The sequence below is a fragment of the Camellia sinensis genome, chromosome 9, assembly GCF_055761805.1.
Source record: "Camellia sinensis isolate YWXY chromosome 9, ASM5576180v1, whole genome shotgun sequence".
Lineage (NCBI taxonomy): Eukaryota > Viridiplantae > Streptophyta > Magnoliopsida > Ericales > Theaceae > Camellia > Camellia sinensis.
This window is the reverse complement of record NC_138969.1, coordinates 199,800,516-199,825,453: the sequence shown is the minus strand read 5'-3', so window position 1 is coordinate 199,825,453 and position 24,938 is coordinate 199,800,516. Positions and strand designations below refer to the sequence as shown.

The window sequence follows — 24,938 nt, the reverse complement described above, 5'->3', positions numbered from 1 at the left end:
ATATAAATTAAAAACTGAAAACAAAATAGTTACCAAACAGGCTTGATAGTAAAAATGTCGTAAAATTAACAAATAATTAAATAAGTTACCAACGTAAGAAATGACTTATCAAAAGTTTCTTAGGTTATGTATGGTTTGATTTTTAGAATTTTTTTTAAAAAAATTAAAATTTAATTTGGTTAAGAAATAAAAAATAAAAAAGTAAAAAATATTATGTGTTTGGTGGTATGGTTTGATAATTATTTTTTATTTTTTATTTCTTAACCAAATTAATTTTTAATTTTTAAAAAAAAATTCTAAAAATCAAACCATACATAGCCTAAATATATTTTGATAAGTCATTTCTTAAGTTGGTAACTTATTTAATTATTTGTTAATTTCACGACATTTTTACCATCAAACTTGTTTGGTAATCATTTCGTTTTCAGTTATCAATTTATATTTACAAAAATTTAAAAAACTGTCATAAAAACTTGTTGATAATTTTTTTGGTTTATAAAAGGTTGTCTTAGTTTGTAAATTTGAGAAAAAAACATAAATTTAAAAAATGAGGTTACATTGATTTTTAAACAGAAATTTAAAAACTTTACTAACAAAATTTTTTTTCAATTAATTTTTTTTTCAAATAATTTTTTTTCCAATTAATTTTTTTTCAATGAATTTTTTTTTCCAACTAATACTAACCGAGGAGGCAATTGGTAATATTACTTTAAACGTTAGGGAGTGGATTGTAATTTCTAAAATTTGAAGAATGTCAATGTAATTTACCCAATGAGGACAAAATTGATATTTAAAAAAATTAAATTGCTGAAGAGGAAAATCTGTAATGAAACTTTAAACCTCAGTGGTGGAGATATAATTTTCAAAAGGTGAGAGGAGAAACCGTAATAAACATAAACCTCAAGAGGTGTTAGTGTAATTTACCCTAAAAATATTCAACATGTAACAAATAAATATAAATTCATCATCTAACAAATAAAAATAAGTTTCACATCTAAGCAAATAAAACTCTCATTTAACAAATATTTTGTCATAAAAGCAACAAAACAAAAGTTAAACTAAATAATTTATAATCAGTCCTGCTGGGACCCCTAGTGGGGTGACCCCAGCACCCCAACCTCTATGTGGAGGGTTGCAACTTGCAGACAGAAAAAATAAAAAAATAAAAAATAAAAATAAAAAATTTGATCCAATCACAAAACAGTGGACCCCTACCTCTATGTGGAGGGTTGCAACTTGCGGACAGAAAAAATAAAAAAATAAAAAATTTGATCCAATCACAAAACAGTAGGTGCTGAAGTCAACCCCACCGGGTCCAACTCATTTTCCTATTACTAAATTGATTGATCGTTAGTGATAGTTCCATTGAAAGAAGCACCCCTTTTTTTAAACTGTCGCTCCAGCCCCTACCCCGCCCGGTCACCTCCCTAAAAACTCATCAAACATATTTACCAGTGCTCGGTTTTTACATGTTTTGAAAACATGTGCGCATCCAATATGATCTTTCATTTAGTTGCTATTTTCTGACTGTCATGCAAATACTTTGCTGTGTTTGTACTTTGTAGGGTCGTCCAGGAACATCCCACTTTCAATTTGCGCGCACAGTATTTGTTATTCAATCATCTAAAGCATCCCAACAGTTATTCAATCATCAAAAAACTACAATAGAAACACTAAATTATAAAAGTAAATAAATTCCACAAGTAACTAGCATATGGTCAAACAAACATGTTTTAGCCCATATGGTGTTTGAAAAACTGCTTTCAATGCCTCCAAGATCTTAGCAAAATTGCAAATCAGTTGGTTTGAAATGCACTTGCCGATGAACCCCTAAAACACTGGTACATGTAGCGAGCCCTCTCACTATGAAAAATTTTAAAAACTTAAACACAATCAATTATTCACTCTACCAAAAAAGGCTTCTATACACTTTGGTAGCAGAGCTGCCTCTGCAAAAAGAATGTTGGACTAACCAACTTCCTTAGCATTCACATGAAAACAAAAACAAAACATGACAATCGCTAGTAACATAACCTTTGCCTCTTCGTTTGCCTCTTTTCCCATGTCCCAATGAACTACCAAAGCAAAGAACAAAAACAGAGAGGTCATTCAAACTAGAAACCTCACATGTTTGAAAAAGTTCTATTCATCGAAACGGTAAAGACGAGGTCCACATCCATTACTCAGCATCTAATTGGATGCAAGAGCTTCTTGGCAAACCTTTACACACACAGTTGGCACCATTGTCTACACAAGGAACAAACCATACCACCAGAAACTAATGCAGGTCCAAAACTCAGGTATCATCCACTTGAGAGTGAAATACAAAGCTCGGAAATGTGGTGGTGATGTCTCTGTCCATAGAAAATGAAACAAATTTAGCTGCCAGGCTACACTATACAATGCTCCTCCATAATCAACAGAAAACTTGAAAAAATAAAATAAAGGGTTAAACATTAAAGCAGTGTCTTTTGGCGCTATATGTTTTAGCAGATAGTCAACAGAACTATAGTGGCCCATACTGACAAGCAACACCAAGTGACACTGAAATAGAACTTACTTGAGGTATTGAAGGGTCATATTCTTCAAAAGAGAAGGGTGTCGCAATACAAGGCTGCGCCACTCTTCTTTGTCAATCCTCCCATCATGCTTAGTATCAGCTTCCTCAAATGTCTGAAATATAATAAATTCGTTACAAATCTACCACAATTATTGCATGCAGTGTTTAAATGCTTGAAATTTAAATATATTCCCAAATAACGGAGATATCAAATTGTATCCACAACCACCATTCTAATATGCAGGATGAACTTTCATACAGATCAAGTCACTGCAAATATATGTATCATCCAAAAGTTGTTTGAACTTTCATCATACATTCAAATTGAATTTCTCAGTAACAGATTATGAAGGAAGAAAGTCGCAAAGAGAGAAGAGATAAAGTTTGCTAAGGTAAGCAGGTTTAGGGAGTAAAGTGTGAGACGTCAATCAAGGTGGTCGATACTTGACGCCAGTCTTGGGAGAGAGTGAAAATAAACATGGTGGCTGCATGTCAATGCTCAAAGCCACACCCCATCAATAGGGGTGTACAAAGAACCGAATTACCCGGCACACCTGACCTGACCCGCCCAATCCGAACAGAGTGTTGCCGGTTTCGACAGTTCCAACGGTCGGTCAAGGTTTGTTTTATGCAAATATTTTTGGATTTCAGGTGGATTTCAGATTTAATATTTAGAAACCAGTTTGAACCGAATCAACCGAATTAAATATATAATATAAACTTGTACAGGACTGTTTTACTTCCCAAGGCAGCCTCATCTATTTCCTAGGTCATCTTGACCGACTATATTAATTATATATTGCATAGATTTGATTATTTTATCTTTCCAAGACAACCTCCTCTGTTTCCCATTTTCATATCTGCCTTTCTTTTAATTTGTCATCATTAGCTCTCCCTCCAGTGAGAGAAAATAATAAAAAAATCTATCATCCTTTCGGCTTCCCATTTCAAATCCCTCAGACTTTCAATTTCCATCATTATCTCTCTCTCTCTCTCTAGTGAAAGAAAAATAATAAAAAAATCTCTCTTTCTCTCATCCTTTCGTCTTCTCATCATTCTCGACTGTCCCTCTCTATTCTCCAAATCAATTTCCAGTCATTAACTCTCTCTCTCTCTCTCTCTCTCTCCTTCAAACAAAGAAAAAAAAATTTTCTCACTCACCCTTCTATGTTCTCATTCTCACGTCTCTCAACCTCTCGTCTCCACCTCCCCCCCCCCCTCCCCCTCCCCCTCCTCTCTCTCTCTCTCTCTATCTTTGAACCCCCTCAGTTCATCTCAACCTGAACATCCCTCTATCTCTGATATATTCATCAAATCCAAAATTCCTAATCTCATCAAAGTGGTGGTGATGATGATTGGCGAAGTTCAGAACCCAAGCTTCAACTCTCTCTGTCTCTCAATTTCAGAAGCCCTAGCTTAATCTCTTAGATCAGATGTGAGAAAGTTGTGGTTGAATCACTGTGTGAGTTGTTTGTATATTTGATTTTGAGATTATATATACATATTAGGGTTCGAAAATTAATGTAATGTTTGTGCTATTGCTACAAAATGGCTCTTTTTCATTTTTTTCCCTCTCACCACTCTCTCATATCTGTATGTGTATAGATGTTAGAATTTACCATTCACACTCACCTACTACACTCCACCTACCACCAATTCACCCTCACCTACTCCTCACCTACTACCCAAACCCTCTCCTATATAATGCCACTCTGATTTGTAATACAATATAACATCAACAAAGCAATCAATAATACATATATTTCAACATGGTATCAGAGCAATAGGTTAGCTCTTGGTGAGCTTCACCTTCCGGCGGGCGGCAACCTTGCCTTCACCGCCCGCCGGACCCTAACCTGTTACATAATCAAATCTCAAACAGACCGGCTTCTCCATCCTCGTCACAGGCGCCGCCGGCTTCGTCGGCACCCACTCCTTCCTCGCGTTGCCATAGCAAGGCTATCATGATGGCTTGGGAGACACCACTAATGGATGCACCTGCAAAAGCTGTTTGCTCATATTATATAAACCTTTCTTTTCTTTTTTTTTCTTTATTTTCCACTTTTAAACTCTTTATTTTTTTATTCTCTTTGAATTCAGTAATGCATTCTAAGCCGATCTACTTTTTCTTTTCTTTATTTATTTTTTTATTTTTTCTCGTCTTTCTCCCATATCCTCATGTTCCTCACCCTTTATTTTTTTATTCTCTTTGCTCACCCCCATATCTGACCAAACACCACTCTTTTTTTATTTCACACTTTTCTTTTATTTTAAGATATATCTCTATATATATTTTTTATAATATATTTCTCATATCCCTACTTTTATTTTATTTTATTTATTTTATTTTTTCTATCTTTCTTTTTCCATTATCTTATTATTATTTTTTTATATTTCACAAAAAAAAAAAAAAAAAAAAAAAAAAAAAAAAAAAAACATTTACCAATTTGCACAACAAATCATATTTTATTCATCTCAGGAATTTACCCCGGTTCACATTTTCCACCACAACCACAAAAACAAACACACAAAAAAAAAAAAAAAAAAAAAAAAAAAAGACCACACAAGATCACCATCACAACCACAACAGATTTGTTTTCTTTTCTGCCGGCCGCCACCCACCGACCTACTCTGCCGCCGGTCTCTTCTTCTTGCCTCCGTCCTGGACGGCCCTTGCCGGTGTTGCCTCCGGATTTCCCACGCCACCGAGCACATTTACTCCCTGCTCCTCCACTGCCGCATATGGCGGTCCTCCAAATCGGAACATCACGGTGGCCTTCCGCTTCAGCTCCTTGTTTTCTGTCCTTAGCACGCTTATCTCTGCTCGCGCATCCTTATACATGCGTTGGAGCAGAGCCAGCTGGGAGTTTAAATGCTGCACCTCATTTGTCCTACTCTGCAGCCGGTTCGACAAATTTGTGACCGCCGTCATGGTTTCCACGCATGACTTCAGAGTATACTGATTAGCCTCAATATCAGTTTGCATCGCCATTTTTTGCTCCACCGACCGCATCGGAAAGTTCAATGGAGCAAAACCAGAGGTGTTTGGTTGCGGTTCACTGGCCACCGCACCAGTTATTTCTCTTGTGGGCTCGTTCAGTTCTGGAAAGAGCGTGAGCAGGTTCTGGGTAACTGGACGGGAAGAAGAGGCCATGTTTTTTGAGTTGCTAAGTGTTTCAGAGAAGGGTTGGTTTCCGGGTGTTTCAAGATTTGCAGAGACAAGCTCTCCGAGCGTTCAGAGGTTTCAGACTCGTATGCACAGCCTTCGCCTCAACCTTGTTTTAAATAGCCAGGGCCAGCCACGCGCATCGCGCGCCTCTTGCCGCCCGACAAACTGGCACGCCTTTTCATGGCACATTTTTTGATAAAGTGGACACGCCTTTTGATGGCACGCCTTTTGATGAATTGGGCACGCTTTTTGATGGCACGCCTTTTGACAAAATTAGGCACACCTTTTGAGGGTGCAACTTTTACAAGGGTCCGACAAGACTCTGTAAACTGTCCCGACATAGATTCCGGTTAGTTTCTACAAGAGTCCGACAAGACTCTGTAAACTGTCCCGACATTGTTTCCGGTTAATTTCTACAAGGGTCCGACAAGACTCTGTAAACTGTCCCGACATTGATTCCGGTTAGCTCCTTCATGGGTCCGACAAGACTCTGTAAACTGTCCCGACATTGATTCCGGTTAGTTTCTACAAGGGTCCAGCAAGACTCCGTAAACTGTCTTCTACACCGGTCCGACATGACCCCGTAAACTGTCTGCTACAACGGTCCGACATGACCCCATAAACTGTCTTCTACAACGGTCCGACATGACCCCATAAACTGTCCTCTACATGGTTATGACACCCCCATGCAGTGTCCTCTACACCGTTATGACACAACCATTCAGTGTCTTCACCAACGGTCTGACACGACCATACAGTGTCTCCTATCCTTTTTTATTTTTATGTATTTTCTTGTTTTGTTCCTCTCTTCAAACTCAAGTTGGTTAGTTTCTATCCTCCTTGAGTTTGCGGGGGGCTGTTAGAATTTACCATTCACACTCACCTACTACACTCCACCTACCACCAATTCACCCTCACCTACTCCTCACCTACTACCCAAACCCTCTCCTATATAATGCCACTCTGATTTGTAATACAATATAACATCAACAAAGCAATCAATAATACATATATTTCAACAATAGATATATGTATATATAATATATAGATTAGGGTTTGAAGAAAGCGAAAAGGTTACCAATTGTTCCTGACCGAAACTCGACCGAATAAATCAGTTCGAATAGAACGGTTTTGAACTACAATTCGGTCGAAATCGGTTGAAAAAATGTCCAACCCACTGTAGTCGGTTCGAGTGACGGATCAACGACAAATCCGATCCAATCCGACCCGTGAACAGCCCTACCCATCACCAAGATTCCATAAGAATTGGTGACAGTGTGTGTGTCATCGAAAGAGAGATGCTCAAGTTTAAAATGAAAATCCTTAGAATTTGGGTTATATATCAAATGCACACCCAACAGGCAAGCATCTAACTACTTAATAAATTTTGACATAAAATGTGAAATATTCTGAATTTTATCAAACTATTATCAGACAGGAATACATCTAATGCATGGTCACTCTCAGTTAGAGAACAGATTTATCATATTTTAAATAATTATATGATTAGACCATCAATCTCCTTTTACCTGCTCATTGAAAGGCCTCTACGTAATTCATTGCATGGAGATTCAAAAGAAGGAAGGCCCCAGAAGAGGTGACAACAATTACTGAACTTCGACTTGTTAACAATCAACTATGCAACTATACACCTAATGCGCTTTATAGCTGGCCTAATAATCCATTTTTTGTTCACTCTTAACCGTCAGTCTGTTGTACCTAAACCATTTTGATTTGACCAGCCTCAACCTTCATGATGCAGTTCTCATCATAATAAGTGAAAATTCATCAACATGCATCCCATCTTGAGGAATGCTGAGTTTTGCCTCTACACATGCAAAACTACTCTACAACCAGATAACAATCATCTGGTTAAAGTTTTTTGTTATCATGGAAAGCTCTGATTATGGTTTTTATCAAATAAAATATAATCTGCGGAAGCACTGTGGTTTGCAGAAATACCAGTGAGTGGACAGGAGCACAATATTCCCCACAGATTTTTTTAAAACCATTACCAAAGTACCGAGTTAGAATTTCAAGGTATTTTTCACACATCCCAAGCACTTTCACATATTTCTATACAATTTTCATATATTTCAATGTACTTTTCACACATCCACTGAGGCTAATGAGAACCCTTTGTACAGTAATTAGCATTTTTCTTGTATTAAAGCCAATCCACATATAATATCAACCTAAAAACTGTAGAAATTTAATGTATAAAGAGAAATGCTTGTATTATTGATTGATATAATGTTATATATATTACAATGATTCATGATTCCTATATATAGAAGAGGGTGAGTGTGTAGTAGGTAAGGAGTAGGTGCAGTGGAGGTGGTAGTGGTGTAGTGGGTTAGGTTTAGTGGAGTAGGTGAGGTGGTAGTGGTGTAGTGGGTTAGGTTTAGTGGAGTAGGTTTAAGTGGGTGAAGTAGGTGATAGGTTTTAACAGCCCCCCGCAAACTCAAGGGGGATAGGAACTAACCAACTTGAGTTTGGAGAGAGTTACAAAACAAGAAAATACATAAAAATAAAAGAGGATAGGTGACACTGTATGGTCGTGTCAGACCATTGGTGAAGACACTGGATGGTGGTGTCATAACGTTGTAGAGGACACTGTATGGTGGTGTCAGACCGATGTAGAAGACAGTTTATGGGGTCATGTCGGACCGTTGTAGCAGACAATGTTGTGACAGTTGTTGTGACAGTTTACAGAGTCTTGCTGGACCCTTGTAGAAACTAACCGGAATCAATGTCGGGACAGTTTACAGAGTCTTGTCGGACCCATAAAGGAGCTAACCGGAATCAATGTCGGGACAGTTTACAGAGTCTTGTCGGACCGGACCCATAAAGGAGCTAACCGGAATTAATGTCGGGACAGTTTACAGAGTCTTGTCGGACCCATAAAGGAGCTAACCGGAATCAATGTCGGGACAGTTTACAGAGTCTTGTCGGACCCATGAAGGAGCCAACCGGAATCAATGTCGGGACAGTTTACAGAGTCTTGTCGGACCCCTAAAAAGTCGCACCCTCAAAAGGTGTGCCCAATCTTTTCAAAAGGCATGCCATCAAAAGGCGTGCCCAATCCATAAAAAGACGTGCCATCAAAAATGCGTGCCCAATCCATAAAAAGACGTGCCATCAAAAGGCGAGCCCAAGTCATAAAAAGATGTGCCGGACATGATGGCGAGGCACGTGAGTGCCTTGGCTGGCGCGCCCGTTTGTCGTCTGGCGTCAAGTGGCGCGCGATACGCGTGGCTGCCCCGTCTATTTAACCAAGGTTGATGCTGAGGCTGAGGCAGACAAAAAACTTCTGAAAATCCTCTGAAAAACTCTTCCTTTACTGAGAGAGAAACTCTGTAATACTCTGTAACCAACCCGTCTCTGAAACACTCAGCAACATGGCCTCTTCTTCCCGTCCAGCTACCCAGAACATGGCCTCCTCTTCCCGTGGTCTGCTCACGCTCTTTCCAGAATTGAACGAGTCCACAAGAGAAATAACTGGTGCGGTGGCCAGTGAACCTCAACCAAACACCTCTGGTTTTGCTCCGTTGAACTTTCCGATGCGGTCGGTGGAGCAAAAAATGGCGGTGCAAACTGATATTGAGGCCAATCAGTATACTCTGAAGTCATGTGTGGAAACCATGACTGCGGTCACAAACCTGTCGCACCGGCTGCAGAGCAGGACAAATGAGGTGCAACAGTTAAACTCCCAGCTGGCTCTGCTCCAACGCATGTATAAGGATGCGAGAGCAGAGATAAGTGTGCTAAAGACAGAAAACAAGGAGCTGAAGCGGAAGGCCACCGTGATGTTCCGATTTGGAGGTCCACCATTTGCTGTAGTGGAGGAGCAGGGAGGAGGCAACTTGCTTGGTGGTCTAGGAAGCACGGAGGCAACACCGGCAAGGGCCGCCCAGGACGGAGGCAAGAAGAAAAGACCGGCGGCAGAGTAGAGAAGAAAAAAACCCGCCTGTGGATGTGGTTGTTTGGGTTTTTTTTTTTTTTTTTTTTTTTGTGGTGTAAAATGGTGATCGGGGTTGATCCCGAGATGAATAAAATATGGTTTGGTGTGCAAAGCTATATGGTATGAATGGAATTTGAAAAAGATTAAAAATAATGTGAAAGAAAAATAAAGAAAGAAATAATAAAAATATATTTGAAATCAAAATGAAAGAGGGGGGAAATAAGGAAAGTGGTTTGGAGAAAATAAATAAAAATAATGGATTTTGAAATCAAACGGAGGAAAGAGAGGTTTAAAGAAAGTGAGGGAGTGGGTTGATTAAAAAAAAGTATTGTGGGTTTGAAAGTGGAAAGATGAGAGAGAGAGTGTGGGGTACATGATGAAGAGAGAGGGATGTCGTGCATGTGTGTGTATGTGGCAGTGTGAATGAGAAAAAGAGAGAGAGAGAGAGCTGTGTTGGGTGACATTACTGCAATTGCTTGGGCTACAGCATTGATCTCTGAGCTGTCCCATTTCAAGAAGGATAAGAATGTTGAGAAGCCTAACAAGGCTGAAAGTACAATCACCTGCAGCTTATGGATGACTTCCTGATTCAGATTTCCACTCTAAAGAACAGCCTGAGTTGGATTCGTTGGCAAAGCAGGTGCCTTCTAATCTGGAATTGTCTGTAATGGATCCACAATCTGATGCTGATTCACTATCCTTGACAAAGCTTCGATCAAGAATCTCTACATTGTTTGAGTGTATGTCTAAGGAGCCTAACATGGAAAAGATTTTGGATGACACCAGACTTGTTGTGCAGGAAACACATGATAGTCTGCATCAGCACTCCATGGGTTGTGTTTTGGAGGAAAGTCACAGTTCTGATGCCACATGTGATAGACAGGCTTGTCCTGAGGGGTCTGAAGAACTGGCAGCGAAGGAAATCTCTATGTCCAAAGATTGTAAGCCAGATGGAGCAACAGTACATACCATTAGCGAAGATTCCCCACTGGGCTCCAGTGAGAGTTCCGATCATGACAATACGGATGGGTAAAGAGATTTTGGGTTTGCGTCGGCGAGGTGGTGAAGAAGAGTGAAGGTATGTGTAGAAAATGCTAGTGGACTAGGTTGAGGTCCGGCGGGCGGCCAAGGCGAAGTTGCCGCCCGCCGGTGAAGCAAAAATACTAGGTTCTAAACCTGCTCTGATACCATGTAGAAATTTAATGTATAAAGAGAAATGCTTGTATTATTGATTGATATAATGTTATATATATTACAATGATTCATAATTCCTATATATAGAAGAGGGTGAGTGTGTAGTAGGTAAGGAGTAGGTGCAGTGGAGGTGGTAGTGGTGTAGTGGGTTAGGTTTAGTGGAGTAGGTGAGGTGGTAGTGGTGTAGTGGGTTAGGTTTAGTGGAGTAGGTTTAAGTGGGTGAAGTGGGTGAAATAGGTGATAGGTTTTAACAATCCAGACCCCAAATGGAAAGCATGGAGAAATTGTAGCACAGAAACAACACAATAGTGAAGGAAATATTCATGAGCAAGACAGATAATTGAATAATGACAGACAGATGATGCAAGTTAAAATTAAATGAGAACAACCAAAAAAAAAGAAAAAAGTCTCCACTTTCAACCAACTAACATGTTTTCTAATTTTCAAGCAAGACAGGCATCAGTGATATGGATAACCAAATAAAGAACTCCCAAAAGGTAAACATACAAAACAAGAAACAAAAATTAGGCATAAAATTATAAGAGCTGGGTAATGAAAAGCTTGATTGTGAGCATCTAGCATAAATATACAAAGACCTTGACATGTGAAAGTGTCAATCAGACGAAGGTCGTAGTACCTTGTCAATGATACTTTCTATTACGTCATCTGAAAGATTCATACCAGATTCAGCAAGTGTAGCCACTACCATTTGCTTTACCTGTACATGATAAAGTTAGTAAAACTACACATCATCACAACTTGGCTCATAAGAATACTGCCAAATTTGTACTAGTTAAGTTTTTGTTTTTATTTTGTTTATGTTTTCATTCAACTAGTTAAGGTGCCATGAAATAGACGTTCTGCATTCCAAAGTTTGCAACACTCAGTAGGAGCTACTTCAAAGTCAAGGGCAGCAAACTATCTGTGTTTTAGAGCAAATGATTTCTTTTCTTTTCCTCCCATTCTTTCACTTTCTCTTGTTTGGCTCTCATTGTGAAGAGAAAAAGAAAGAAAATTGAGGAGAAAATATTTCAAAGTTTTCTTCTTGGGCTCGTAAAGTTTCTTTCTTGCTTCATCTAACAACCAAATTAGAAATCAATTAATTCATTTCATCAAGAAGAGAAAAGAAACAGAAATAAAAGAAAGATTACCTCCTGTCTCTCTATGAATCCTTGCTGCTTGAGATCATAAAGTTGAAATGAAACTGCAAGGGAGAAAAATTTAGCTTTGCCAACGTAAATCAATATCAGCACCAACATGCAATCACTCAAGAAACAGAGAACAGAACTACAGCAAAATTAAAGCATGCAAACACCTAAATTCACTTGCTCTAATATCAGTAGAGCATAACAGAAATGTTTTTGTCAACATTTTGCCACTACAGAGTCATCATACCCAATTTCAGGAAGATTATGGCATTACAGCACCACACACCAAAAAACTGGTAAATTATATTAGCCTCTCCTATCTCCATACTTGAAAGAAGCATAGAAGACATCGGAAAATATACAAAAGAAGAACAAAAGACAATAACAATGGCTTACAGTCAATCTTATCATCAATCGGTGCATTGGGGTGAAATACAGACAGAGCTCGTGCAAACTCGTCAAAATCTAATATGCCATTGTGCTTTGTATCAAACAAGTCGAAGACCTAAAAAATTTGAAAAGTAAATAAGGAATTAATATAATGAAAGCTCTCTTAAAACACATCAAAGAATTTTATGGGTAAAGAAACACGCATAAAAAAAAATAGAACAGAAAAGAGAAAAACAAATTAAGTTACAAGGCAAATATTTTGGTTTAAAGTCAGAATTTTTTTTATTGGTTGAAAATTTAGGCCATGTTTGGTTTGTGTTTCAGAAACTTGTTTCATAAATTTTTTCTAAAAAACTAAAACACTTATCATTTAGTGAAAGAAAGAAATAAATAAATAAATAACTTATCATTTTTTGTATAATTTTATCTTTTGGGAGGTCAAAAATAATTTTAAAAATAAAAAATTGAATTTTTGATATTTATTTTTATCAAACTAGTTTCCATTTTTTCAAAAAAATTTCTGAAATTTTTTTCCTGAAACACAAACCAAACATGGTCTTTTACTCTAAAGCCATGAACAGTTAATAGATGCTAGAATACAGTCAATTATCCAAATTGTTTAGACTCATACTGTCAAAATCTAGATTATTGAACTCTATAGTGTTTGAATGTTATACAGTTACATTAAGCAAAAAGGCCTTGCAATTATAAGGGAATAAGATGCAAACATCAACAAAATTTGATATATGAAGGAGTACCCGATCTGCAAACAAGCTTTCCTTTTTGTTTGTCTTAAATAGTGCCAATTGAAATTCTTCCTGCAACATCATAATTAGCAACCAACAATAAAAGCTCCGAGTAAGATAGGTTTGAAGCAAAACTGCAAAAACCATGGGGCAAAAAAAACTTGTAGTGATAAGGAAATCCTCATACCCTTACTGAAGAAAGGAGAACAGAAATATTACCAGCCCAAAAGATGGAATATTGTGTCAATCCAAAATAAATAGAATAATCTCCTAAAATGTTACCTTGTTGATGAGCCCATCATCAATCACAGCACTGCTAATCTTCTTAAATAATTCATACAATGCTTCAATTTCACTCACACTAACTGCAGTTCAAGAAAAGAAAACAAACACTTAAATAGCATTCACAAAATGTCTCTTTCATGCAGGAAAAGCATGGAAGTTTGATAGTCAAGCACAAGGCAGGATTTCAAAAAATCCACCTGCCAGTGAATTAAACAATCAGTCAAGGTATGCATACCTTACGTTTTCTGTAGGGTTTCACAAATATTCAATTTATTAGTAAAAGAAGCTAAGAAACAAATGGCAGTGTGAACATCCATCCAAGGGACTTAAAATCCTAACTAATATGAGTACCAAGGTTCAAGAAAATTAATCAAATGAAATGGGCTGTCTATCTTATACAATTATACAAGGACGGTGGTGCAAGGCCCAGAGCCAGTCACACAGCCACAGTTAAAGCAGCTAGCATCACTGGGTCTGCAGTGCTATCAAAGCTCAATTAACCATAGGTTTGGGGACACCCTCAGAGCAACGTCTCATGGTGATGACATCATCCCTCTCTTGTCAAAAAATGCAAGAAGTCACCATAGTCCCTTGAACAGCTGAAGCGAGCTTCACCCATTGACTAGCTCCCTACTTTAGCTAACAAATCAACCCCTCCAAGCATCTTGATACCAGCATGCACATCCATGGTGATGAGAAGCACTGACCACAGAGCCCTAATCACAACCTAGGTAAGAATCAAGCATCAGGGTGTGTTGAAGTGTAATCACACATGGCAAGTCCCTTCGAAGCTCATGAGTACATCATCCTAGAAGACACTTTTGGATGGGACATTGGGCAGATTGCCCCAGGCTCTTTTGCCAAAGGCCGTCTTGGGAGACTATCACCGGTAAAGTGCCACATGCCCTGTTTTGTTTTCCACATTGTAACTGGGGAAAGATGTCATGTCTTGGCAAATCATAGAAAAATTCCGAATGTCCATAAATGACCTCCATGTATTAAAGACCACATGGTTTTGAACACAACAAACACAAGAAAACTGCCATTAATGCACCTCATCAGTTCCTCTTCACTTTCTCTTATGTTTATATTTACTAATATGTGCTTGATCTTACAGTTTTTTTTTTTTTGGTAGTAATTATGGTCAGATTGTGAAGTTACAAATCATATTCTCTCACATATACATATTGTATTACTATAGTAGGTGTTTCCAAACATGATGACACATAATACTACTACTTCGCAACTTAGAGTTGGTTTGGCATCTACTATATAATCCATCCTTTTATCTTTTTATCTTTTTTCCATCACATCACCTCTCTACTTTTCTGCACATCTTTTCGTAAAAAGACAAAAAGTACACTTTTTTAGGACACTCCAAACCAACCCTTACTAAAGTTGATGATACATATTACATACATATATAAAATATAAAATTTCAATATAAGAGGATACATAATACTACTAATTACTTTAAATGGGCAAGAAACAATTTTAACTTGCAAATAAAAAGCAGTAGTCTAACTCAATAGCATCAACAAAAAATGGAATATTACTTTAATTAATGTATTTCATAAAGTTTCCAATGATATGTAACATACATACTGTCTCCCTCGCAAGAACTTCTGGATTTTCAAGACCCCTAGGCGGCTTACTTAAATCGGAATCACAGCAATTCACAACAACAGAAAGCATATGCTTTACTCCGTCTAAGCACTGCAACATGATCTTTTCCAGATATCAAAACACCCCATACCTGTATGCCAAATAAAATTGAATGCTTAATGTTTCTCAATAAAAGCCTCACATAGCAATGAACTGAAACGAATGCATAGCCTTTTGCTTCCGATATAGGCAGCTTAAATGAATGTGGTAAAGAAAAAGGCAAGTACAGTAGAAAAGGAAAAAAATAAAACATATAACAATTGCAATAAAGTACTTCAAAGTTCACTCTCACCCAAAAAGAAATGAACAGTCTACTTGAGCAAAAGAAATTAAAGTGACTTGGTATATATCATAAACCATATACAATGTCAACCTAAACCTAGATAATGCACATCCATTATTGTATCTTTATATCACAGCTATAGGGTGAGAATTAAGTCAACTTTCTATGAGGCCCAACAGACATGCTTAAGCACATATGGCTAGCATCACCAGGGATCAAGCACATACATTCTACTTCTAATTTGTAGCCACAAGATCTTCACAATTGGTGTCACAGACCTGTTAATTCATTTAAAGTTTACCCAAAAAACCCTTTTTAAAAAAAAAAGGAGAACAAGCAAAGAGGTGAGAGAGAGAGGGAGAGAGAGATCCTCAAAGCTCCATTGATGTTGAGGATTGCTTAAAGCATACCCACAGGTTTGTAATTTGCAGATTTTCAAGAATGGAAAGCTTGAGGTCTGAAACCACACCCTTAAAGAATGTTCATAGACTCGACAGAAGAGCCTGTCCAGCTCATCACAAATAATGTTAGGATCAACCAGCTCAGGTTTTACAACTCTCAACAATGGCAACTGAGTTTACAACTCTCTTAAATGTGAAATTACTAGTGTGCCTTTGTAGGTAAAGCTTTACAATCTCCCACCGGAGATTTGGACGGATGATGGTTTGGTAATCCTCTATTTTTGGACAAGCCTACCTTCTCAATTAGACTTTATTAGCTAGAATGTGAGTTGATGTGCCTGTAAATAAGGAGATCCCAAAAAAATCAATATCAAGCTAGAGTATGGAGAGCATTTTGAGATTAGAGTTGAAACTACTTGAAACCCATAAAGATGCTCAATTTGTGAAACGTTTCGGCAAGGAAATTGGTGTTTCAAATCTAGGCTCCCCCACAAAGGCGACTTCCACTATGCAAGATCCAAATCCGTGGCATCATCTTCCAATTACTTAGGCACTCTTGAATCTTGGGTTAGTATAGTGTGGAAACCAAAGGTCAATTATGAAAAGTGAATTGCATAGAACATAAGTTAATTTAGAGGAAATTCAGCACAATGGTGAAGGTCACCTGAGAGATGGTGTTGACTAAAGCAATTGTCGGATTGATGAAACTAAGGTGGAAGAAGAATCTAACTCCATTGAAAGGTGGATGTAAGTTGAACATGTGTAGCATGACATCACCAAGGGATGAAAATCGAAATGAGTTTGTAGAAAATATATGAAACCTTAAACTTCCAAGTAAGGTTTTAAAAAGCGGCCGCAACCGTTACGTAACGTCGTTACGTAACGGTTTTAGTGGTTACTGCCACCCGTTACGGCCACTTTTGCAATGTGATTGAGATTCACAGGTGTGTCGGCCATAGCGGCTGCCGTAGCGGTCGTAGCGGTGCCGTAACAGTCGTAATGGCCTGTTACGCACTGTTACGTAACGGTTCCAAATTGTTTCTTTCGAAAAAACTGACAAAAAAAAGCTAAAAATGGAAGAAGAGGGAAGATAAAGAGAGAAAATGGAGGAACAAGAGATAGAGAGAGAGAAGAGGGAAGATGAACATGTTATTGATTTGTTGAAGCTGTAAGACCTATACCATTCTATTCAGCTGCTATCACTCAACCATTTTGTTTGTGTGTGTCTATCTATATATTATTTGAAAATAATAATAATAATAATAGGTGTGGTCATTATCTATTTGGCTTGGTTAAAATATGTATATATATATATATATATATTTAGGCTCTTATTTATTCTCTTACTTTTGTTATTGTTTATCTTATATATAATAGTTAGTGATTGATTTTTTGTATAATATAAAGTCATTAATTATTAAAATAAAATGTAAAAAACTCAGTTTATAGTGATTTAAAAATATGAAATATATTGAATCATACTTAAAAATTTACAAAAATTGATCAATATTTATTTTAAACCCAATAAATATGATCATGGGAAAAAAAATATGCGTATCGGTAAGTTTTTTTCAAATTGTGCGAAAAATAAAAAAATTCATGGTTCCGGTTACCGCAACCGTTACGCTACGGCCTTTACACCCCTCAACCGCAACTGCGCCACCGCCACCGCCACCGTTACGGCGACCACAACCGCTTTTCAGAACCTTGCTTCCAAGACAATCATTCCTAAAGCTAAATGCCAAGCATGTAAGTTCAAGAAAGATTGATATTTAAGAGGTAGGATAGTTCGGTTTGGTTTTTCTATAGTGTTAATTCTCCTTGTTATCTTCCTAACTTCGGATGTGAGTGTTTTTATGCTTAGTGGTTTGAGCAATTTTTATTGTGCCTATATCCTCGTGGGCTTTGAGAGGTTTCTTTGCTTGTATTTGGTCTACCCTCACGGGTTAAAGAGTATTTTAGTAAGCTTTTTGTACCGTTTGGAGCCGTGAGCTGTTAACCCCTCTTGTGACCAAATCTTTGAATTTTGTAAAGGTTTTTCAATACACAAGGTGTGTAGGGTTTTCTTGCTTTTATTCTCTTTTGGATGTGGGTGGCATTCCCTTATTGCTTCCTTTTAGAGAGATTTTACCTATCAAAAAAATAATAATAAAAAAAAATAAAACGAGTGCACACATCAACTGTTGAACCTCAAACCTTCCATATTGGCCTCACACTTGAATAAAAACTACTTGGAGAAAGGATCTTAAGTTATATTCTCCAATCTTAAGCTCCAATATGATCATGTTTGAACTTTGCATTTTATAATGTATTTAGTTTTTCTATCAGCCATTCTATAATTTATTTCATGATCATTATAGAAACCGCTTTGATAACTGTTTGATGAGATCTCAAGCCTCACTGATGTAGAACGCTTTAAAGAAAGTAAGAAAGAAGGAAGAGAGGGGAATAAGAAAAGGGCCACAAAATAAAACCTTCAATTTTTCATTATTCAAAGCTAAAGAATACAATGCAAACCTAATACTTATATAGGATAAAATCCCTAATAAAAAAAGGAAACCCACTAAAGTAAACTCTTAATTACATAAGACTCTTAATTAAACTATAATTAAAAATAAAATACTAAAATAAATTAGATAATGAATATTAAAGACAAAATTATAAAAACTCCATGGTGCACACACGTTCTGCATCACTAGCTCTAAAATATATGGTTCTTTATGATCACTCTACAACAAGACATTGTAAACAAATCACTTTTTCCTTATATGCATGTGAATAAAAATTTCTCTTAAACATCAACAATATTGCCAAACCTTAAATACATTTCACTATGACATAATGTGTCGTAGATATTTTCCTATGTTTCTTGTCAATAGATAACTAGATATTTATAAGGACACATCTTATACTTCCATCAAAGTTTTGCAGCTGATGTACAAATGTAAGAGCACAAAAATACATTGGAATGCTTGTCTCTTCCTTGACCTCAAAACAAAAAGTACTTCCTAAAGCATTTTTTGTTGGGTTTGGCTAGCATACATCCATCACATTAGCCAATCAACCGTCAATCAGCATGACTCATCACACCATAGGATGATGTCATCAAAACAAAACAGCAAAAAAAAAAAAGAAGAGTAAATTACACTCACCTCCCTTGAGATTTATAGAAAATACAGTTAGCCCCGCATTGTTGACATAATTACACTGATCTCCCTTAATATTTATATAACACTTACCCCCCCTTTTCATCAGTAATTCATTAGTTATATGGATAAAAAAATGATGTCATCTTTTTTGTACTAAAATGTATGTTTTACCCTTGCTCATTCTTGTGTCTATACACTTCTGCATTAGCTCCGATCACTTTAGCCTTACTAAAAAGGAGGTCATCAATGACTTGTGGGACTTATGGTATTTTTTTCTAAAAACTCAAGGTTGTTGGTCAATGTAATTTACCCAAACAATTTTTTATTTTTTGTTTTTAAATGTAGGTGGATCTAATTATTCCCTTCCCTTGCTTTAATGGAAAAGCATAACTTAAATTCATACCATAGCATGGCACCCAATAGTTGGTGACATCCAGGTGACACTAATAATTGTATAGTATCCCATACAGAAAGCAAAGAAATTATATACAAGACACATTGCATATCATATACATTTGCCTTTTTGAGCATCCCCACATATCCCATCAAGTGCATGCATGGGCAAAACTTCTATAATACAATTTTTTTTTTTTTTTTTTTTTTTGTTGATAAGTTAAAACTTCTATAATACAATGCCCATGCCATCCCAGGTTTACATGCTCGTAGCATGCTTGTCAAAACCCAACTTTCTCCTTTAGTAACTCATAAGTAAGAAAATGAAGAAGAAAAAATTACCGAATCTCACAACTAGACTCCATCCCAAACAAACATAGGGATTATTTGTTACAGCTTTTGGAGGTGATTATAGCTTATTTTGATTTGGGAGTCCGTGCCAAACTGTTTGGTGTAACTTCTATTTATAGCTTATTAGGCAGAAATAACTTAAATAAGCTGATTATTTGGAAGCTGGGGTAGGGGTGCTTTTAGCTTCTGCTTTCTGATTATCAACTTTTAACTTAAAAAAAAGCTCCACCAAACAGGGCCATAGGATTCCAAATTCTTTTAATTTTGAATTTGTTATAGAAAAACACATCATGTATATAATATATCACGTGTTTGTTTTATTGGTGTATTGCAATATCATGCATGTGCATTATGCATGCAATTTGCAATGTAGTTTGAATTGAGCATTGAAAGAATGGCAAGTGGTCTCATGCAGCTAACGACATGCAATTTAAACTTCAACCAACTAGAATTTTCTGTATGTATAATCAGTTTCAGTTCCAATATATAACCTACCCTTTTAAGGATATTTGAAAATGTATAAACTTTAGTATTCGGTGGCTATATCCTAATACTCATTTAGCTGAAAGAATAAAACTTGCCAAATCAAAAAATATATATGCATAATGCACTTATGCAGCATCAACGAAGCCTAAATGAGGTTACCATAAAACATAAAAGAAATCTCCAACTCCATGCCATCAACCACAACAAATTACTCATAACTGGAAAGGCAAATGTTTTAATACTAAAACTTTCCGCCAGTAGTATTATGTATTTTTTTAAAAAAAAAGCAAAATTTATAATTTAGAAGGTCGACAATGCTGTTAAATGCTTAAGGGTTCAATTTTTCCCATCTGCCAAAAAATTTTAATACATTAACCAAGAAAGGCAATAAAAGCGACCTAAAGTTAGAACCTACTGAATTCAGAACTTGTTCCAATCTAACAACCAAATCTGAAAATTGATAAATGGAAACTGAAGGAAAACATAATAAATAACAAATAAACACAACTGCATGCAAACAGATTCATATATATATATATATATATATATATATATATATATATACATGAGGAAAAGAACCCATAAACCAGCATGCAAACAAAGGTAGAGACAGAAATCAACATTAAACATATATCGGCAACAATTGATCGTGCATGCGCATAGTCCGATCCAAGACCTAATACCCATTCAAATGATCGCCATTGGATGCACAGACTGAGAAGAAAAAAGAAGAAACTTTTTCAAAACCCTCAATTTTCACAACGATTTCCAAATTAGTGCAAAATCTGGAAGAATGAATCAAACATGACAACAGAAAGTAGGGCTTTAAAAAACCAAACCCAGATAAGGGGGAGAGAGAGAGAGAGAGAGAGAGAGAGAGAGAGAGAGAGAGAGACAATCACGCCAATGGACACGAACCCAAAACTAATAATCAGCAATAATCGAATAGCGACTGAGTACGGATTTAGATATGGATATAGACAGAGATAAAGCATAGAAAATGAAAATGAAAATGAAAATGAAAATCGTCGTACCTTTTAGAAAAATCGAGGTGGGGTTGAGAGGGAGAGGGAGAGGGAGAGGGAGAGGGACAGATACAGAGAAAGGGAAGAGTTGAGATTGTGCTGCGACATTTTTTGGCGTGTTGATTGTTCTCGGGCAAGGCAACCGTATGTTAAAAAATAAATAAACAAATAAATAATCACATTATACTCTCCATTTTTTTTATATATATTTTTTTATAAAAATTATAAAAAATTAAACGAAATCTGATTTTAAAACCAACCGTGCTGGGACCCCAGTGGGGGTGACCCCAGCACCCCCACTCTACGTGAGGCTCTGTGATTGACAGAGAGAAGGAAAAAAAGAAAAAAAAAAATTTCAGCCAATAAGAAAACACTGGGGGTCACTGGGGGTCTGAAAATCTGGGGGTACAAAGTATTTTTGTTTTAAAACGCGCTTACATGTTTATGGCCAGTTTTTTTTTTTTTTGTCCTTTTATTTTGAATAATTTATTTATAGTGGCCTACATCGTGGTTGAATTTTTTTTTGTAATTATGCAAATATTCTTAGTCAATTATGAAACATAAATATTTTATTTTTTAACAAATTACAAATACAACCATAAAGTTTATTTAAAATAAGAATTGGTCCTATAATACTAGAAATTACAAGGGCAAATTACAAACACCCCCTCGAGGTGGGTGGCCGATGGCCGGTGGTGACGGGTAAGTAGCACGTGGTGGTGGTGGTGGTGGATGGGTGGGTGACGGTGGCAGGTGGTAGGTGGTAGCGAGTGGGTGGTGGTGGTGGGTGGTGGTGGGTGATGGTGGTGGTGATGGTGGGCGGTGGGTGGTAGTGGCGGGTGGGTGGACAAGTGGCTGGTGGTGGTGGGTGGCTGGTGGTGGTAGGTGGGTGGTGAGTGGTGGTGACAAGTAAGTGGTGGCGGTGGATGGTAGTGGCGGGTGGATGGCAGGTGGGTGATAGGTGGTGGCGGCAAGTGGGTGGCAGGTGGGTGGTGGCGGCGAGTGGTGGGTGGTGGTGGCAGGTGGGTGGTGAGTGGTGGTGGTAGGGGGTGGACGGTGGGTGGTGGTGTCGGAAGACGGTGGTGGAAAATGGTGGCGTGTGGTGGCTAGTGTTGGGTGGTAAAAAAGAAAATCTCAAAACTCAAAACGGAAACACATTTTTTGTGTTTTCATTTTTTGGCCAAATTTATAAACTGAGACCACTGATTTATAAATCAAAAATTTTATCAAACAAGTTTTTATTTGAGTTTTTAAAATTTTTGTAAATAAAAACAGAAAACTGAAAATGTAAGTGTTATCAAACGACACCTGCTTACATGTTTATGGCCAGTTTTTTTTTTTTTGTCCTTTTATTTTGAATAATTTATTTATAGTGGCCTACATCTTGGTTGAATTTTTTTTTGTAATTATGCAAATATTCTTAGTCAATTATGAAACATAAATATTTTATTTTTTAACAAATTACAAATACAACCATAAAGTTTATTTAAAATAAGAATTGGTCCTATAATACTAGAAATTACAAGGGCAAATTACAAACACCCCTCGAGGTTTGGTAAAAATACAGATTCCCTCCTGAGGTTTGAGAAATTACAATTGTGGCGGGTGGGTGGTGGGTGGTGATGGTGGTTGGGTGGGTGACGGTGGCGGGTGGTAGCGAGTGGGTAGTGGTGGTGGTGGCGGCGGCGGGTGGTGGTGGCAAATGGGTGGCGGATGGCGGGTGGTGGCGGGTGGTGGTGGGTTGGTAGGTGGGTGACGGTGGCGGGTGGTAGGTGGTAGCGAGTGGGTGGTGGTGAGTAGTGGTGGTAGGTAGGTGGCGGTGGGTGATGGTGGTGGTGGTGGTGGGTGGCGGGTAAGTAGGTGACAAGTGGCTGGTGGTGGTGGGTGGCTGGTAGTGGTGGCAGGTGGGTGGTGGGTGGTGATGGCAAGTAGGTGGCGGGTGGTGGCGGCGGACGGTGGATAGTAGTGGCGGGTGGTGGGTGGTGGGTGGTGGTGGGTGGTGGGTGGTGGTGGCAGGTGGGTGGTGAGTGGTGGTGGCAGGTGGTGGTGGGGGGTGGGAGGTGGTGGAAAATGGTGGCGGGTGGTGGTGGCGGAAGATGGTGGTGAAAAATGGTGGCGGGTGGTGGCTAGTGTTGGGTGGTAAAAAAAAAAAAATTGAAAACTCAAAATGGAAACACATTTTTTGTGTTTTCATTTTTTGGCTAAATTTATAAACTGAGACCACTGATTTATAAATCAAAAATTTTACCAAACAAGTTTTTATTTGAATTTTTTAAATTTTTATAAATATAAATAGAAAACTGAAAACGTAAGTGTTACCAAACAGCACCTGCAGGTGTCGTTTGATAACACTTACATTTTCAGTTTTCTGTTTTTATTTACAAAAATTTTAAAAACTCAAATAAAAACTTGTTTGATAAAATTTTTGATTTATAAATCAGTGGTCTCAGTTTATAAATTTGGCCAAAAAATGAAAACACAAAAAATGTGTTTCCGTTTTGAGTTTTGAGATTTTCTTTTTTACCACCCAACACTAGCCACCACACGCCACCATTTTCCACCACCGTCTTCCGACACCACCACCCACCGTCCACCCCCTACCACCACCACTCACCACCCACCTGCCACCACCACCCACCACTCGCCGCCACCACCCACCTGCCACCCACTCGCCGCCACCACCTATCACCCACCTGCCATCCACCCGCCACTACCATCCAACGCCCACCACTTACTTGTCACCACCACTCACCACCCACCTACCACCACTAACCACCCACCACCACCAGCCACTTGTCCACCCACCCGCCACTACCACCCACCGCCCACCATCACCACCACCATCACCCACCACCACCACCCACTCGCTACCACCTACCACCTGCCACCGTCACCCACCCATCCACCACCACCACCACCACCACCACCACCACGTGCTACTTACCCGTCACCACCGGCCATCGGCCACCCACCTGCCACCACCACAACCACCACCACCACCACCACCACCACCCACTCGCTACCACCGACCACCCGCCACCACCGACCACCACCCGGCATCCGCTACCTACCTGCCACCACCACCACCACCTACTCGCTACCACCCGCCACCGTCACCCACCCACCTACTATCACTACCCACCACCGGCCATCCGCCACCCACCTGCCACCACCACCACCACCACCACCCACTCGCTACCAACCACCACCCGCCACTGTTACCCACCCACCCACCACCACCACCCGCCGCTTACCTGCCACCACCACCCGCCATCCGCCACCCACCTGCCACCACCACCCGCCACCACCACCACCCACTCGCTACCACCCATCACCCGCCACCGTCACCCACTCACCCACCATCACCACCCACCACCCACCTGCTACCACCACCCGTCACCACCACCACCACAACCCACTCGCTACCAACCACCACCCGCCACTATCACCCACCTACCCACCACTACCACCTGCCATCCGCCACCCACCAGCCACCACCACCGCCACCACTCACTCGCTACCACCCACCACCCACCACCAGCACCACCCACCCGCCACCACCAGCTATCCACCACCCACCGTCACCACTTTCCACCAACGTCTTCCGCCGCCACTTGCCGCCACTTGTCATTTCTCACTCTTTTTTATGTTTTTAAATTTTTTTAAACATTTTGTCAATTACCAAACATGTTTGTAGTTTATGTTTTTCTAAAAATAAACAAAAAATAA

General features: G+C 38.6%; 1 protein-coding gene across 8 annotated transcripts; it reads right to left on the bottom strand.

Annotated features, from left to right (window-relative positions):
* Nucleotides 1-1,873: 1,873 nt before the first annotated feature.
* Nucleotides 1,874-21,387, bottom strand: LOC114273433 (calcineurin B-like protein 2). 8 transcript variants are annotated; one of them, XM_028215225.2, is made up of 10 exons: nt 21,219-21,383; nt 20,806-20,898; nt 15,058-15,212; nt 13,454-13,536; nt 13,184-13,243; nt 12,432-12,540; nt 12,039-12,091; nt 11,525-11,605; nt 2,561-2,673; nt 1,874-2,354 (listed from the first exon to the last, which is right to left on the bottom strand). In XM_028215225.2, the coding sequence occupies exons 3-10, from the start codon at nt 15,179-15,181 to the stop codon at nt 2,297-2,299; spliced, it is 681 nt and encodes a 226-aa protein (XP_028071026.1). In that variant the 5' UTR covers nt 15,182-15,212; nt 20,806-20,898; nt 21,219-21,383; the 3' UTR covers nt 1,874-2,296. The 8 variants fall into 8 exon arrangements, with proteins under 8 accessions (XP_028071026.1, XP_082744565.1, XP_082744563.1 ...); XM_082888439.1 differs by having other exon boundaries at nt 20,868-20,898; nt 21,219-21,355; XM_082888437.1 differs by lacking the exon at nt 21,219-21,383 and adding an exon at nt 21,024-21,216.
* Between the last annotated feature and the right edge of the window lie 3,551 nt (nt 21,388-24,938).